The following is a 15,825-nucleotide window of genomic DNA, read 5'->3' as shown; positions in this document are numbered from 1 at the left end:
ATAAGATTTGGGGGGTTGCCTAAACCTCAGAGAAGTTAAAGGTCTGGCTCTGAATCATTGAATCAGTAGGCATCAGAGGTGGGATCAGAAGTCAGGCTGTTCTGACTTCACACTCAACACTCTATCCCCTATACCAGTGATGGTGAACCTTTTAGAGACCTTAAAGACTGAGTGCCCAAACTGCAACCTTCACGTGGCATGTGAGCCCTGCCTTACCACAGACAGGAGGGAGAAAGCACTCCCATTGGGCTGCTGGGCAGAGGGGTGGATGGTGAGAAAACTGTCCTCAGGCACATGTGGAGAGGAGAAGGAAAGCAGCCCCCTCCAGCATGCTGTGCCATGCATGCCATAGGTTCTCCAACATGGCCCTATACCAGGGTACCTCTATAATACATCATACATGCTTAGTACATTAATGAGATGCAACACAGAGTAGAATGTCTCTTAATTTTTTTTCTTTTTTTATGCAAAACTAATATATTTACTAAAATGGCACGAAAGTGAATTCAGCCATCCATGTACATGCACCTTTCATTCACATCTTCAAAAGATATTCTAACACTACAGAGCTGAAAGAAAAAATATCAGTTTCAATGGGCAGCAGTTAATAAGTACTAAATTCACAAAGGATTACCAACAGGGAGATTGGAGAAGGCTTCATAAAGGTATTGACATTCAAACTAGGCTTAAAGGATGGGTAGGAATCCACCATGTTAAGAAGAGAAAGGACATTCCAGACACAGGGAACAATGTGAGCCACAATACAGGCAGACAAACACAGGCCATCTGAGAGTAGAGGTCCAGTCTGTCCATGTCCAGAGAATGCATGGAGGGGAGTGATATGAGATAAGGCAAGAAGAGTTCCGTGGCATCAACTTAGAAAGGCCTTGAATGTGAGGAAAAGATATTTGAAATTTACTTAGTAGGAAAGAGGGAGTCAGGGAAGTTTTTTGTCTTTTTGGTTTGTTTGTTTATTCTGATTTACAGAGGAGTAGCAAGACCAGACTAGCTAGGTGATGCAGAAGAGATAGAAACAGACAGACAGACAGACAGACAGAGGCAGAGAGAGAAAAACCAGAGACAGAAAGAGAGAGAGTGGGAAAGAGGGAGAGACAGAGAGAGACAGAGGGAGAGAGAGAAAAAGCGAGAGACAGAGACAGAGACAGAGTTGTAAAGTGCTTAACACATGGCAATGGTATGAGAGATGGGGAGAGTGTAAGAAGGGAAGACCTGTTAAGAGAGTGTTCGACAGTTCAAGTAAGGGCAATGAAGGCTTATGCTGGGTTGTAGTTAGAATAAAGAGAAGAGAACAGATGGGATAGAGATGACTGGTAAAGGTCGCATCAACAGGCTTGGTACCTGATTGCATAAGAACAGTGGGGAATTGGGGGAGGGTGAGTAAGCACTTAGATCAGTGGTTCCCAAAATTTTTTGGCCTACCGCTCCCTTTCCAGAAAAAATATTACTTAGTACCCCCTGTTACATACTATCACCGCCCCCTTACAGTTATTCACCGCCTCCAAATGCACCTGTGGCCATCACCACTCCCCTGGATCACTGCAGCACCCACCAGGGGGCGGTGGCACCCACTTTGGGAATCACTGACCTGTGATATGCCAAGCACTGTGCTGAGTCCCTTTTTAACAATATGAAGTGAGGGGGACATAAGAGTCAAAGGCAACACCAAATTTCCAAATGCAAGAGACCAAGCGAATGGTGGGACCAATGAGGGATGCCCTCTAATTTATTTTTCTATCTCCCCCAGTGCCCAGCTCAATGCTGAATGCATGGCAGATGCTTAATACATGTTTGACAAATTTATATCATAAAAACAAAGAAGCTGCCACTTTAGTACCAGAAAACCCATAGATTCAAGATTGTCAAACTGCTCCAAGTTCTTCCTTTAAACAGTCCATCATATGGCCTGAACCCTGAAGAATACTCATTGTCACCTTTCCTATGCCAACTCCTTCCAAACCAATCCCTGGAATATGCCCCAATTCCAACCTTGACCTTGTCCTGGGTGGGCTGGGGAGGTGTTCTCCTTGCCTGGAGATCCTGGGGATCACCTCACCACCCCAGAGCACTTCCTACCCTATGATCAAGGGATCGGATGCAACTCATACTCCAAGTTTCCCCGACTCCTGGACATTCTCCCTTCTGATTCCTCAGCACCTGCTGACCTGTAAACTAGGCTCAGGAACTATCCATGAGCCTAACGATGTCATCAGAAAGCTTCAGTTGATGGATGCCCAAGGTCAAGTGTGGGGCCAGAACGTGCTCCTGCAGGTCGAAGACGACTGGCTCCAAATCTTGGATATTGAGACAAGGGTAAGGGTTTCATCCTATCCTTCCCCTCCTCTTCCCCTCAGAGGACCTTTCTTTTCACCACATTCCCTTTCATGCTCATCTCTCCTCTCCAAGGGCCAAGGACTCTTCCAGGTAGGTATGGGTTGGAAGGGTCATAATAAGGGTCATGGGATTTTCCATTGGGAGCCCCCCTGGAGGGAATGTACTCTGGTTCTCAAGAATATTCCTTTACTAAGCCCTTCCTTTCCTCCCACAGGAAGAGTTGGATTCCTACCCCTTGGATGGCATTCAGTCATTGGAAGTTGTATTAAATAGCTGTTCCTACAATTCAGTTCTACAAATTATCCTTCAGAGGCTGGGCGACTCTTTCACCAGTATCCTGCTTTTTCAGTGCTGGGAAGTTAAGGTGAGCAGCCTAGGGAAGAAGGGTGGGAAACAGTGAGCTTACTATTCTGGAGGGAATAAGAATACCAGGTTTAGGTCTGGGAGGAGCAGCACTCCTGCCCAGACACATTTACTCTGATCATCCCCTTCTCCAGGCTGAGATCCTGAAGAATCACCTACAGAAGGCTATCGATGAACTTAAAGAGACACAAGAACCAAGGTAGACATGGCCCTTTGAAGCTCCTAAAGATGACTGGCCCAGGGACAATGGGAAGATAGCACTTCATACATCCAAAAGCTAATTTGTAATACCCCAGTTGCTGAAAAGGAACAAAAGAGAGGACCAAGAGAAGGGCCAAAATTGGAGAAGATGGAAATAAAAAGGGAGTGAGGAGGAAGATGGGGATTTAGTATAGAGCTATGGTCAGAATTAGAAAAGGGATAGATGGGAGACTGGGGCAACAAGGTGGCACAATAGATAGTATGCCAGGCCTAGAGCTGGGAAGACTCATCTTCCTGTCTAATCTGACCTCAGATACTTACCAGTATTGTGACCCTGAGCAAGTCACTTTACCTCATTTGCCTCAGTTTCCTCATCTGTAAAATGAACTGAAGAAGGCAAGGGCAAACCATTCCAGTATCTTTGCCAAGAGAATGGCAAATAGGGTCACGAAAAGTTGGACATAACTGAAATGACTGAACAAAAAACCATGAAGATGGGAGACTAAGGAATGGGGATGAAGAAAGAGTCTAAAGATGGAAAAACATCTATAGGCTACAGATTGAAAAAAATATGGGAATGAGAATAGTTCAAAAAAGACAGGGTTGAAACTACAATGGTGATGGTGGAGTGAAGGGCAGAAGAGGCTGGAGTCACCTGAGTTGAGAAGACAGTGAGACAAAGTGCTATCCTGAGGGCCAGAAGGCTGGGGGACAGGGGACCACCTATCCCTGTTTTTAAGATCCAGGCTCAGACCTTACTATATCTTTCACAGATCCAGATTTGGAGGTTCTCGCCCCAGCCAGAATAAGTGGGAGGCAGCTCCCCAAGAGATATCTCCCTGGAATCCCACTGAGCACAGTGAGTAGGATCCAGAGCATACAAGGAGATGGGTGGAGGATGGGGGAAGATGTTGATTGAAACAAAAGAGGGAAAAGACTTCCTTTGCAATCCTGGGTAGATGAAAACCATGGTGGACCACAATGGCAACCCTTCTTTGTCTTCTAAATATTACAGGACGCCCCCTCTCACGTCACCCTAGTTCCCAGGAGCTACAGAGGTTTGACCAGATTCCTCAGCAGAAAGCACAGCCTGAGCACCCTCTGGACCTGGATAAAGACCTGGTAACCATATCTAGCCTTAACCCAAGACCTCGGACTTTGGGGCACACTGTGGGGGAGAGGACAGAGGGTTGAAAGAAGGACTGGAACCCCTTCCACTTTTTGTGGAAGACCAGAGGCTGGAGGAATGATGAAACAATGGCAGGAATGAAGCAAGGTTAAGGCTAGACAGGTGTGCAAGGCTAGGGGTGATTAGAGGGACAGGGCTGGAAGCTCCTACGTGGGGCCAGTGGCATGGTATTGGGAGGGAAGCCAAGAACCACTGGCCAATTCAAGGTCAAAGACTCAGCCTGACAGGGTTATCTGAAAACAGGAGGAGCTGAACAAAACCCTGAGTGACATTGATATGTTGGTGGCGATGGCATCAGATGGCCAGAAAAGTAATTCTAAGAAGCTTATGGGGAAGAAGAAGAAGAAGACCCAAAAAGGTGAGCACAAGTCCAAAGTGGACCAAGGCCCACCAGGAGGATATTTAGGAATGGTAGAGGTAGAGGGATGAGTGTGAGCACAGGGCGGTGAGTGGTCAATCAGTCCTGTCTCTGCCTTACAGAGCCTTTCTCAGAACCCCAATATATTGTCTGCTTCCAGAAGATCAAGCATGCATTGAATCTAGTGGTAAGTCAGCCCCTGGGGAGGTGTGGGGAGGGCTGATTAATCCTCAAACTGAGTCCCCTTCTTAGCCTCCCACTCTCCACAACCAGCCCCCTCCTTTCTTCCCTCCAGCCTCTCAGTTCCTCCCCTCCCGTCCAGAAAATCATCATCTACTCCTAAAACCTATCTGACCAGAGGCAATTAGCTCTAGAAGCACTCTTCCCCCTCCATTCCCTCTCTCCTACCTGGAGACTCAGTTCATTCCAGTAAAGGGGACCAAGGCCAAGCCTTCCCCCCTTTGAGGGAGCTGAGTGCCCTGGTAGTGACAGGTCTATGAATGTGTCCTCAGGGAATCCTGAACCCCCATCTACAGCAGCCAAGTGGTCCTGACCTTGTCCACATGCTCTTCCAAGCTTTGAACATGGTAAGTTGAAAAGACATAAGGTAGACGGTGATAGAGAATGAAAGGGGCAGACAGAAGACTGAGGGGAGCAGAGGAAATGGAGGGGAGGGTGGGCAGAAGAACAAAGAGCAGGTGAAGGGATGGAAGGTGAGGAACAGGAGGGAGTCCTGTTTTCCCCTCATTTCCATCCAATCCACTCAGATCCTTTATGTTCCACTTCAGTTAATGCTGGGCAAGGCCACTCTCTTCAATCCCAAGGCAATGGTCAGGGATACTCCAGATTGGGAGGAGACAGCAAGGGAAGAACTCAGGAGGAAGGTCCCATGGACCTCAACATACTTGACTGTACACAAATGTCCAAACAGACATTTTTTTAGCCTTTACCTTCTGTGGTAGAATTAATACTATGTATTAGTTCCAAGGCAGAAAAGTGGTAAGGACTAGGCAATGGGGGTCAAGTGACTTGACCAGGGACATAGAACTATGAAGTGTCTGAGGTCAGATTGGAACCCCAGATCTCTCATCTCCAGACTTGGTTCTCCTAGCCTGGCCACCTCCAAACACAGACATTTTTAAACCTACCATCCTTATTAGGTCCTGGCTTGTCAGGGTCCTATAAAGAAGGCTGTCTCTTATTCAGATCCTCCTGACAAAGAACCACAGCAATAAATCCTTCGTTATTCCCCCAGGTGATGTCCAACTGCCCCCATCCTCATATGGCAGCTTCCATAGATGTTCCTCGGTTAACCCCCAAAGCCATTGCCCTGCTACAGTCTTGTCTGACACCAAATGAAATGGATTTCTGGCAAAGTCTGGGAGAGTTCTGGACCACAAGCACGTGAGAGCAAACTCCAGTCACGCCACCAGTCCCAGATGCCCACCTTTGCCACCAACCCCAAAGCACACCCTTACCTGGATCTTTTACTAGGTTCATAGAATCCAGTTTGGAAAGGACCTTGGAAGTCACCAAGAGTCCACCTCCCATCCAGGGCAGAAAATCACTTTTTAAAAAACTTTTACCTTCTGTCTTAATTTCAAAATTCTAAGACAGAAGAGCAGCAAGAGCTAGGAAATCGGGATTAAGTGACTTGCCCAGGGTCACTTTGCTAGGAAATGTCTGCAGTCAAATTTGAACCTAGGCCCTCCCAACTCCAGGCTCAGCTCTCTGTCCACTGAGCCACCTCGCTGCCCCTCAGGAAATCATTTAATGTATTTCTGGGTGGCTGTCTAGAAAGTGAGGTTGACTTCACACTTATGTGGCTTCCTGAAACATTAGGGACAATGGAAAGCTGACTCACAACCACATCTAGACAGTAGAATAAAAATGGCATTGAATTTGTACCTGAGGATACTCGGTGACGACTGACAGGTCACTCCCAACCTCTCTCATCCTTAATGTCCTTCGCAGTAAAACAGAGGGAGTGGACAGAAGACCCTTTCCTATGCCTGACTGTCTGTGGCCATGAGCCTTAAGAGTTATGTGAATGGAAAGTAGTAATGCCTGTGTAATTCCTTTTTTTATATATCTATATAATTTATTATAATATTTATATTATATATTACATATATCATAATAAATAATATACTCTATATAAATAATATGATATACAATAACATATTATATTATGTATATTACATATAGCACAATAAATTCTATATGCTATATAAATAATATGATATATTATATTATGTATATTACATATTACATATAGCATAATAAATTCTATATGCTATATAAATGATATATTGTGTATATTATATAATACATATATGATTTATATATAACATTTATATAGCACCTACTCTATTATTTTACAAATATTATCTCATTTGATCCTCACACCGATTCTGTGAAGTAGATGATGTTATTATTCCCATTTTACCATTGAGGAAACAGAGGCAAACCAACGTTAAGTGACTAAGCCAATTCTCTATGGCTGGATTTGAACTCAGGTCTCCTGACTCCAAGCCCAGCATCTCTATCTACCCAGACACCTAGTTGTCTCATTTATATAGCTAAAAATTAGAAGGAAAATTTCCCCACCATCTCGTGTCACAGATGAGAAAACTGAGACCAAGAGTGGTGCAGCACCGAAATCATTCTGATATTAAATGGCAGGATAGAGAAGTGAACCCTGGTCTTCTGATTCCAATATCGTCCTATTTTCCTAAAAATGTACTTGGCTGTGCATTTCTCTCAGAGGTGTGCCTCCAGTTTTCTTCTGGAGCTCAGCCTGCAGCATTGTGCAAAAGGGGCTGGTCTGGGAGTCCAGCTTTGCCCGTTGTTTGCTGTTTGACCTTGGACAAGTCACCTCTCTTCAGGCCTGTTTCCTCATCTATAAAATCCAAGAGTTGGAACAGACAACGGGGGCCCAGCGCCCTCTCAGTTCTACCCCGATGGGTCTGGGTACCCCATAGACTGGGAAATCCTGTCTCCTCCCTCCTGGCTTCCCCGCACCACAGTTCAGTATATATAGAAGAGGAATTGACTCAGAGATGTTTGGGTTTGGTTTTTTCTCCCAGGGCTAATGGAGCAGACCAAAGGCCGGAAACTCCTACACTCGGCCCCAGACATTACGGGCTGGGCAATCCCCAGCACAACCCGGCCAAGGTAAGAAACAAAAGGCATTTTCTGGTTCCTGGGGGAGGAGAATGGAGGCCAGAGAGAGAGAGAGAGAGAGAGAGAGAGAGAGAGAGAGAGAGAGAGAGAGAGAGTGTGTGTGTGTGTGTGTGTGTGTGTGTGTGTGTGTGTGTGTGTGTGTCTGCCCATCCTGAGGGCGTGGGGAGGATTATTATCTTAATCTAAATGGGGCTGGTTTACTGTTCTTACTTGCTCCCTGTTCTCTCTCCCTTACAGGACCAAGATCGCTTCTCCCTCAGGTTGGTCCTAGGATCGAGTGGGTTGGGTCATAGCCCCAGAGTAATCACCCAGGAAAAAATACACCCCCACACACACTCTCTCTATCTCTCTCTCTCTTTCTCTCTCCATCTCTATCTCTATCTCTCTATCTCTCTATCTCTATCTCCCCCTCTCTCCCTGTCTCTGTGCCTGTTTCTGTCTGTCTCTCCCTCTCTCTGTCTCTCATTGTCTCTCTCTCTGCCTCACTGCCTCTGTCTCTCTCTCCCTTTCCCTATCTTCCTGTCTCTGTCTGCCACCCCATGTTTGTGTTTCTTTGTCTTTCTCTCCTGTCTCTGTCTATCTCTCCATCTCTCTGTCTTTCCTATTTCTCTGTCTGCCTCTCTGTCTCTGACTCTATCTCTCCCTGTCTCTCTTCTGTCTCTGTCTCCTATCTCCCTACCTCTGCCTCTCTCCCTGTCTCTCCCTGTTTCTCTGACTGTCTCTCAGTCTCTCCTATCTCCCTACCTCTCTGTCTCTCTCCCTGTCTCCCCCTGTTTCTCTGTCTGTCTCTCAGTCTCTCCTATCTTTCTTTCTCTCTCCCTATCTCTTTTCTGTCTCTCTTCTGTCTCTCAGTCTCTGTCTCCTATCTCCCTACCTCTCTGTCCCTCTCCCTGCCTCTCCCTGTTTCTCTCTGCCCGCCCCTGCCCCGCACCTTGTTTAAAGCATCATTATGCTCCAAAGACACAAAGTCCTGTCCTCCTGGGAGAAGAGCAGCCAGTGTTCTCAGGGCTGGAACAAGCTGTCTCTTGGCCCTGGCACCCTGACCCTTTCCCAGCCGGTGCCCCCTGCCCACACAGTCTCACAACTGAAACACTCAGAAGCTCCTCTGCCCGCCCTGCTGAGCTGTGAGCAGCGGGAAGAGGCTGGGCTCCCAGCAACAGGGCAAGCGCAGAGGTTTCTAGGATTTTAAACCCAGAGAAAACTCAGGTCTTCCTATCCAGAGCCTCCAACCCTCAGACGGCAGCTCCCTGCCTTTTTCTTGGGCCTCAAGATTGTATGTAAGGGCAGGGGGGAAAGGCCCGGACACTGCAAAGATTCCATGGTGGAGCTCCCACCCTCCAGAATTCCCTTCCCCTTTCCCATAGTCCTCAGCCTGGGGACCTAAGAACTCTCTCTGACTCTCCATCTCCTGCAGTCCCAGCCCAGCCCAGCAGCCCCTGTTAATGCAAGTTCAGTATGAGTTTGAAAGCAGAAACCCACGGGAGCTGACAGTGGTCCAGGGCGAGGTGCTGGAGGTGAGGAATGAAAATTGTCAAGAGATGAAGGGGGGAGGAACGGGCATTTACGAAGTGCCTACTGTGTGCCAGGCACTCACCAATAGCATCTCATTTGTTCTTCATCATAACCCTGGGAAGGAGATGCTGTTCTTATCCCCATTTTAGAGGTGAGAAAACTGAGGCAAACAGAAATTTGTCCTGCCCAGCATCATACCACTAATGAGTGCCTGAGGGTATATTTGCACTCAGGTCCTCCTGACTCCAAGTCCAGTACTCTATCCACTGGGTTCCCTGTTGGTTCTGATGATGAACCAACTTATTGGCAGAGGGATGGATGAGGGAGATGAGGGAGAACGGAGACGGGGTAGAAGATGCTGGAAATGAAAAGCAAGCCAGAGGGCAGGGCAGGCTGGAAGGAGCAGGGATTGAGTCTAAAAACCCCTTCATGATGAGTGTGGGGAGAGGGGAGAAGAGGGAGAAGGAGGGAAGAAGGTAGAGATAAAGGAAGAAAAAGAGAGCATGAGAGTATACTCGGTGGCCCCATCCCAGTCCCCAAACCAGGTACAGCAGAGTCCCTGAGATGACGGCGGTCTGAACTCTCCACAGATTCTGGACCAGAGTAAACAGTGGTGGCTCGTGAAAAATGAAGCCGGCCAAAAAGGCTACATCCCGAACAACATCCTAGAACCTCTGCCACAGGGTCTACGAAGGACCAGGAGCCAGGCTGGCTCCCCAATTCAGGTAACTGCAAACTGGAACGAGGGTGGACAGACCAGGCTTCATCCCAGGGCACCAACGCTCAGAGGGGGTCTCCAGCCCTTTGAGCCCCTTAGAAACCTAGCGCTTGGCACCACTTGGAGAAATAAGCAGCTAAAATAGGAAGCTCCTAGAAGATCCCAGAATGGCCTGGACAGTTCCTCTGTGATCTCCACCATCCCAGATCTTCCCCCCTGCCACCAGCCATTGAGGCAGAACTTGGTCCTTATGAGGAGGTGTGAGGTGTGCTTGGCCTTTAGGGAAATAGTGAGAACTGGGTGGTGTTGTTGGATGTGGACCTGAAGCCAAGGGGGAAAGGCTGTCCAGAATCCCTGGTGATGACTTGAGGAAAAGGGAAAACTGGAGTCCGATTTTTAAATTTTATGTTTATTTAATTTTTTCTGTGTTTAATTTAATGTTTTTAATTTAATCTAATGTTTCTCTGTGCTCTTTTAGGGTCCTTTGCTGAGGACCACCTCCAAGCCACACGAAGTAAGGGACTGGTTAATGTCAGAGAACTTCTCTACCATGTGAGTGCCCGCCCCAGGGTTTGGGGGAGAGGAGAGAAGGAAGGGGATCAAAGAAGGGGAATTCCAGTCCTCTCAGATACTTTGATCATAAAATACCACCATCACCCATCCTCATTCATTCAACAAGCCTTTATTAAGCAACTACTGTTTTCAGAGCATTTTCATGGGCTAGGCAGCTAGAAATATTAAATAAAGCATAATTCCTGCCTTCTCATGATAAGATACTTGTAATAGCACCTGGCCTGGAGTCAAGAGGGCCTGGGTTCAAATCTGACCTCAGACACTTCCTAGCTGTATGACCCTAGACAAGTCACTTAACCCCCATTGCTTAGTCCTGACTGCTCTTCTGCCTTGGAACCAATACATAGTATTAATTCTAAGATGGAAGGTAAGAGTTTTAAAATAAAAAAAAAATTTTAAATTGACACTAAGGCAGAAGGTAAGAATTTTGTTTTATTTTTTAATAAACTAGCTATAATAAATGCATGTTAGAAAAATATGGATGTGCTTGCTTATAAATATCCAAGTGCGATGACACAAAGAAACCAGTGGAAATGTGAGTCAGCTGGGGGAAAGGGGGATGTTGGGGGGGGACAGTAAGAACATGGTGAAAATTTTTTTCTAAAAAATAAAATGAAAAAATAAATGAAAAAATAAAAGAATAACTTTCACAACAGTACTATTAAATATATATATGTATATATATACATACATACACACACACACACACACACACACACACACACACACACACACACGCAAGTGGGGAGGTGAATCAGGATAAGGATTAGGGAAGGCTTCCCAAATGGCTTGGGATTTGATTTGGGATTTGGGATTTAAAGAGTGGATAGAGCAGTGATTCTCAAAGTGGGCACCATCACCCCCTGGTGGGTGCTGCAGAGATCCAGGAAGGCAGCGATGGCCATAGGTGCATTTATCTTTCCTATTAAGTGCTATTAAAATTTTTTAAAAATTAATTTCCAGGGGCTAAGTAATATTTTTTCCGGAAAGGGGGCGGTAGACCAAAAAAGTTTGGGAACCACTGGGAGATTTATCTGCAGTAAAAGAAAAAGAAGCAATTCTTCTTAGCCCAGAAGTATACCATCTCCAAGGTCCCAAAGGCCACAACTGTCTGTTTCCCCAGGACAGAGGCAGAATGAAGGGAGAGCACCAAGGCTTTTGTCTCCAGACACTCAGTTTAGAGAGTATTAATAGTGCTAATGTCATCTAAATCTAATTTAATCTTAACTCAAACAGCAAAGTTTAGCAAGAGTAATTAGCTGAAACAGGCAGCTACCAAATGAATAAGATCTTTTCCCCCACTTTCCACTCACACCAATATCCTGGAGTCTTTGCTGCCCCAGTGTTTGTCCTGGAATCAATATGATATTCCTAATTACCAGTTATGTGACCTTGTGTCTTTTACAGCACCATTAAGAGTTTGGGAGTACTGACAGGAGGCCAGCTCCTGCACATGCAGCCCCGAGAGATACAGCTGGTGTGCCCAGAGGAGGCCCCCCGAATCCTAGCCCGGCTAGAGGCGGTGAAGAGGACTCTAGGGGTGAGGCTAGCCTAGGTCCCTGATTTCTGAATGTATGTCCCCAGTGGACACTAGGAAGGGGAGGAGGAGGGATAAAAGGGCCAGTAGCACATGTGTGATGTCTGGAGTTTGGGGGTGCAGGCACTGATTCTGACAGGAGGTTCTATGGGGTCAGTCGCTCTAGGCATGTGAGTCATTATTCCCAAATCTATGGTTACTCAATCTACAATTTCCTGAACCCAATCCTTTTTTCTCCTCCCCCCCCCCCAGATGATCCTGTAGGCTTCAGCCAGAACAGTTCAGGATGAAGGGTGGAATCCCTAGTTTCCTCAAAGCAACAGATTGGATGGCCCCAGATGTCCTGTGCCTTCGGACACCTCGCCTACTCTCATTTGTCACCTCACTCACACTTGTCAGTCTAAGCCCCCCTTTAAACTCCAGCTCGTCTTCCAGGACCTTATTGTCTGCCAAGGTCCATATCCTGGTCTATACTACTTTTTTCCTGAAGCGAAATGGGAATAAGGGCAAAAGAAGTAAGAAAAGGAGGACTGGAATGGAAGCTTACCAGGATGATGCTTGTGTTCCTTATTCATCTGGAGCCATCCCCAAATCCTGAGTATTTATGATCCATCCTTGCCCCCTAATAAATCAATGCCTCCCGTAACATGCATGACCTTATGTGGGGTGAACTGCTTCACAGAATTCCACAGTACCCCCCAGAACTCCAGGAGAGGGGGCAGTTGGGGCAGTTAAGAATGTGGATATAAAAGCAGGACACCCAGCTTGGCAAGGACTCACTTTTGGGGAGCTGGGTGTTTTAAGAGGGGTAAGATTTTACTTCTCTGCTAGCTTAGCTCTGACCTCAGAGAGCAGGGTGATTCTTTGCTGTTTTACTCCATACAAACCAAACCAGGCTGTGAACACTATGAAAATACCCATATGCAGTATCTCAGCTAATCTCTGAACAATATAGTTCTACAATCAAGATTACCTTCACCATCTTAACTAGATAACATTAAATTCAAGAGAAAGATTAGTTTGTGAGGGAGTTAGGAGAATAAGTTTATTCCAGGCATTCCCTTCTGGGGGATTGCTATTTCTGTCAATATCCTGAAGATACTAGATAGTTTTACCTTACCCTTTATCCTAGAAATGATCCCTCCTTCCCTGTCTTCCTGAATTAATAAATCCCTTCCCTTGTTAAGTTTGTGGGTTATGTGAAGTTAATATTTATAGGTTTTACCAACTCTATCCATACATTTACCAAAGCCAATCTTCATCCAGGCAAGCTCTGAGCATAGCTGTGATCCTGAGGGCAAGGCAGTTGTTTGAAATCATCCTGAGCACTTTAGTTACCAGGGGTTTGGGAAATAATCTCCCTACAGTGGAAGCTGCTAATTTCTGTGGGATAATTCCCTATTTGTCAGCCAATTTAGCCTCCATTCCTGGTCTACAAGGGTTTTTGTTATAACTGTTATTTTGGGTAACAACTGCCCAGAGGGGGAGGAGAAAGAATTCTAATCATTCATTCCCCTCCCCCCTGCTATTGCTAGCAGCTTGGCATCATTGCCAACTGGACCCATCTTTTCTCTCCTTATAACCAAAGCACCTGTCTTTGTATACCTTTACCCAGCCTTTGCTCAAAGATATTACATGAACAATAATAACTAGAGACAGGTAAATGATAACAATTCTGAAGTTCTACCTCTCATTCATCAAATTTGGGAAGTTGGCAAAAAAAAATGGCAAATGTTGGAGCGACTGTGGGAAAACAGGTACATTAATGTTTGTTGGTAGAGATGTGAACTAACCATATCATTGTGGAAGGCAATTTGGAACGATACTATGCTCCAAAAGCCATTAAATTGTGGATATGTATATCCCCTTTGACTCATCAATATCACAACGAGGTCTCTACCCCAAAGAGATATAAAAAAGAGGAAAAGGACTCAACTACAAAGATATTTATAGCACTTCTTTTTGTGGTGGCCAAGAATTGGAAATTTAGGGGTAAGCTTCCAAATTGCCTAACACTGCCCAGGGGGGCAATGTCTGTGGGATCCACTTCTCATCTTCTGAAGGTGCAAACTCTTATCAAAGGATTCACAAGTTTCTGGAGTTGTCACTCATTTTAGTAAGTGACTTGGGAACTCCCTTACTTAGTGTTAAGTAAGAGTGTTAAAGTTTTTGGTTGATTAATTTAAAAATAGACAAAGAGAATAAAGAATTCCCTTTCACAGTTTGTTGTTGTTGTTGTTGTTGTTTGCTTTCTCAATTTATGGCAGAGATGAGGGGGGAAGGGAGAGAAGGTAGATCTTCATTTGAAAATAAAATAGAATTTAATTATGTTTTTATAAAGAACCTAACTAAATAGAAATACATTATCTCTTGAGGCAGCCCAGTCCACTTTACAGGCAGTTCCAATGGTTGCAAAGATTGTCTTGACTTCAAAGTTAATTCAGTATTTCAAAACTCCTAACCATTGCTTCTGATTGTGTTTTTCACACTGCACCAAACATGAGAGACCTTCAACCCCAAGCCATGGCAGGTCTGGTTCCTGACTCCGCCTAGCCTCCTGCTTCCCCTAATGCCATGGGGACCATTTTAGTTTCTTGGCTGGAGTAGAGAAGTCTAGCAAATCTAGAAAACCACATGCATACCATTTGCTCTTTCTTTCTTGAAGGTGGGTCAGCAAGAGCAAAGGTGGTTTTAATGCAGAATATTAAAAGCCAGGATTCTATGGTCAATAAATAAAAACCACAACTAGACAATCAGAAAAGCCCAGCTCATGTCAAGACATAAAAACCCACGAAAGTAAGAGTAATAATCTGAAAATTGGCTGAGATCCTTTAGAGGATGCTTGTATTTTTTTATTCCATTTGTTCAAAATTTAACCTGTTTCAAGAGCCCCCTTAGTTAAATTGGGGAGATATCAATTTTAGAGTATAGAGGGCATAATCCTTGCCCTCAAGGGGTTTATAAATCAGTAGAAGGATTAAAAAACAAAAGATGCAACAGAAGAAGATTCATTCCATAAGGGCATTTGAGAGAAGAGAATGTTATCAAAAATAAACTGACTCAAACTTCAAAGATCTATGAGTTTCTTGTACTATAAATTCAATATGAACTAATGTTAGGATGTGGAAACCAAAAAAAGCTAATGCCATCCTAGCCAGTATCCTAGGAATCAGGAGGTGATCATTCCTCAGTTCCCTGTCCTAATCAGAGCACAGTTCTGGGCACCCCATTTTATGAAGACATCAATAGGCTGGAGAGGGAGCTACAATGGCATCCACCAAGGTCAAAAGATTTAGAAGAAGGTCCCCAGAGCATGGGAGTCCCTCAGGTTTCTCCCCCTTGTCCCTCTTTACTATTTCTCTTGATAATATCATAAGCTCCTTGATTACCATCTCCATGTTAACAATTCTTAGATCTATTTATTCAACTCCAGTTGTCACATCCCTTAAACTTGATGTCTCATAGCTATCTTTTTTTAAAAACCCTTACTTTCTGCCTTAGAAATGATAGTAATTATTAGTTCCAAGGCAAAAGAGAGGTAAGGGCAAGGCAATTGGGGTTAAGTGACTTGCCCAAGGTCACACAGCTAGGCACTGTCCGAGGCTAGATTTAAATCCAGGTTCTCCCGTTTCCAAGTTTGACTGTCTTTCCCCTGAGCCATCTAACTACCCCTCTCCTAGATATCTTAAACTAAACATATCAAAAACTGAATTTATTATCTTTTCCCCAAAATCCTCTCCTTTTCCTAATTTTCCAGTTGCCATTTGGGGATTCCACCATCCTCCCAGGCATCCAGGCACATAACCTATATGTCATTCTTGACTCCTTACTCTCAT

General features: G+C 45.1%; 1 protein-coding gene across 1 annotated transcript; it reads left to right on the top strand.

Annotated features, from left to right (window-relative positions):
* The first annotated feature begins 2,097 nt into the window (after window positions 1-2,097).
* On the top strand, window positions 2,098-12,007 carry EPS8L3 (EPS8 like 3). The gene is given in 16 exon segments (XM_044675510.1): window positions 2,098-2,331; window positions 2,567-2,716; window positions 2,850-2,914; window positions 3,957-4,038; window positions 4,349-4,463; window positions 4,586-4,650; window positions 4,976-5,050; window positions 5,719-5,867; window positions 7,553-7,640; window positions 7,887-7,909; window positions 8,610-8,810; window positions 9,014-9,081; window positions 9,084-9,163; window positions 9,752-9,886; window positions 10,358-10,431; window positions 11,860-12,007. Coding segments are annotated over 16 exon segments (1,752 nt in total).
* The last annotated feature ends 3,818 nt before the right edge of the window (window positions 12,008-15,825 follow it).

The sequence above is a fragment of the Gracilinanus agilis genome, chromosome 4, assembly GCF_016433145.1.
Source record: "Gracilinanus agilis isolate LMUSP501 chromosome 4, AgileGrace, whole genome shotgun sequence".
NCBI lineage: Eukaryota > Metazoa > Chordata > Mammalia > Didelphimorphia > Didelphidae > Gracilinanus > Gracilinanus agilis.
This window is presented reverse-complemented; position numbering and strand designations above follow the sequence as displayed.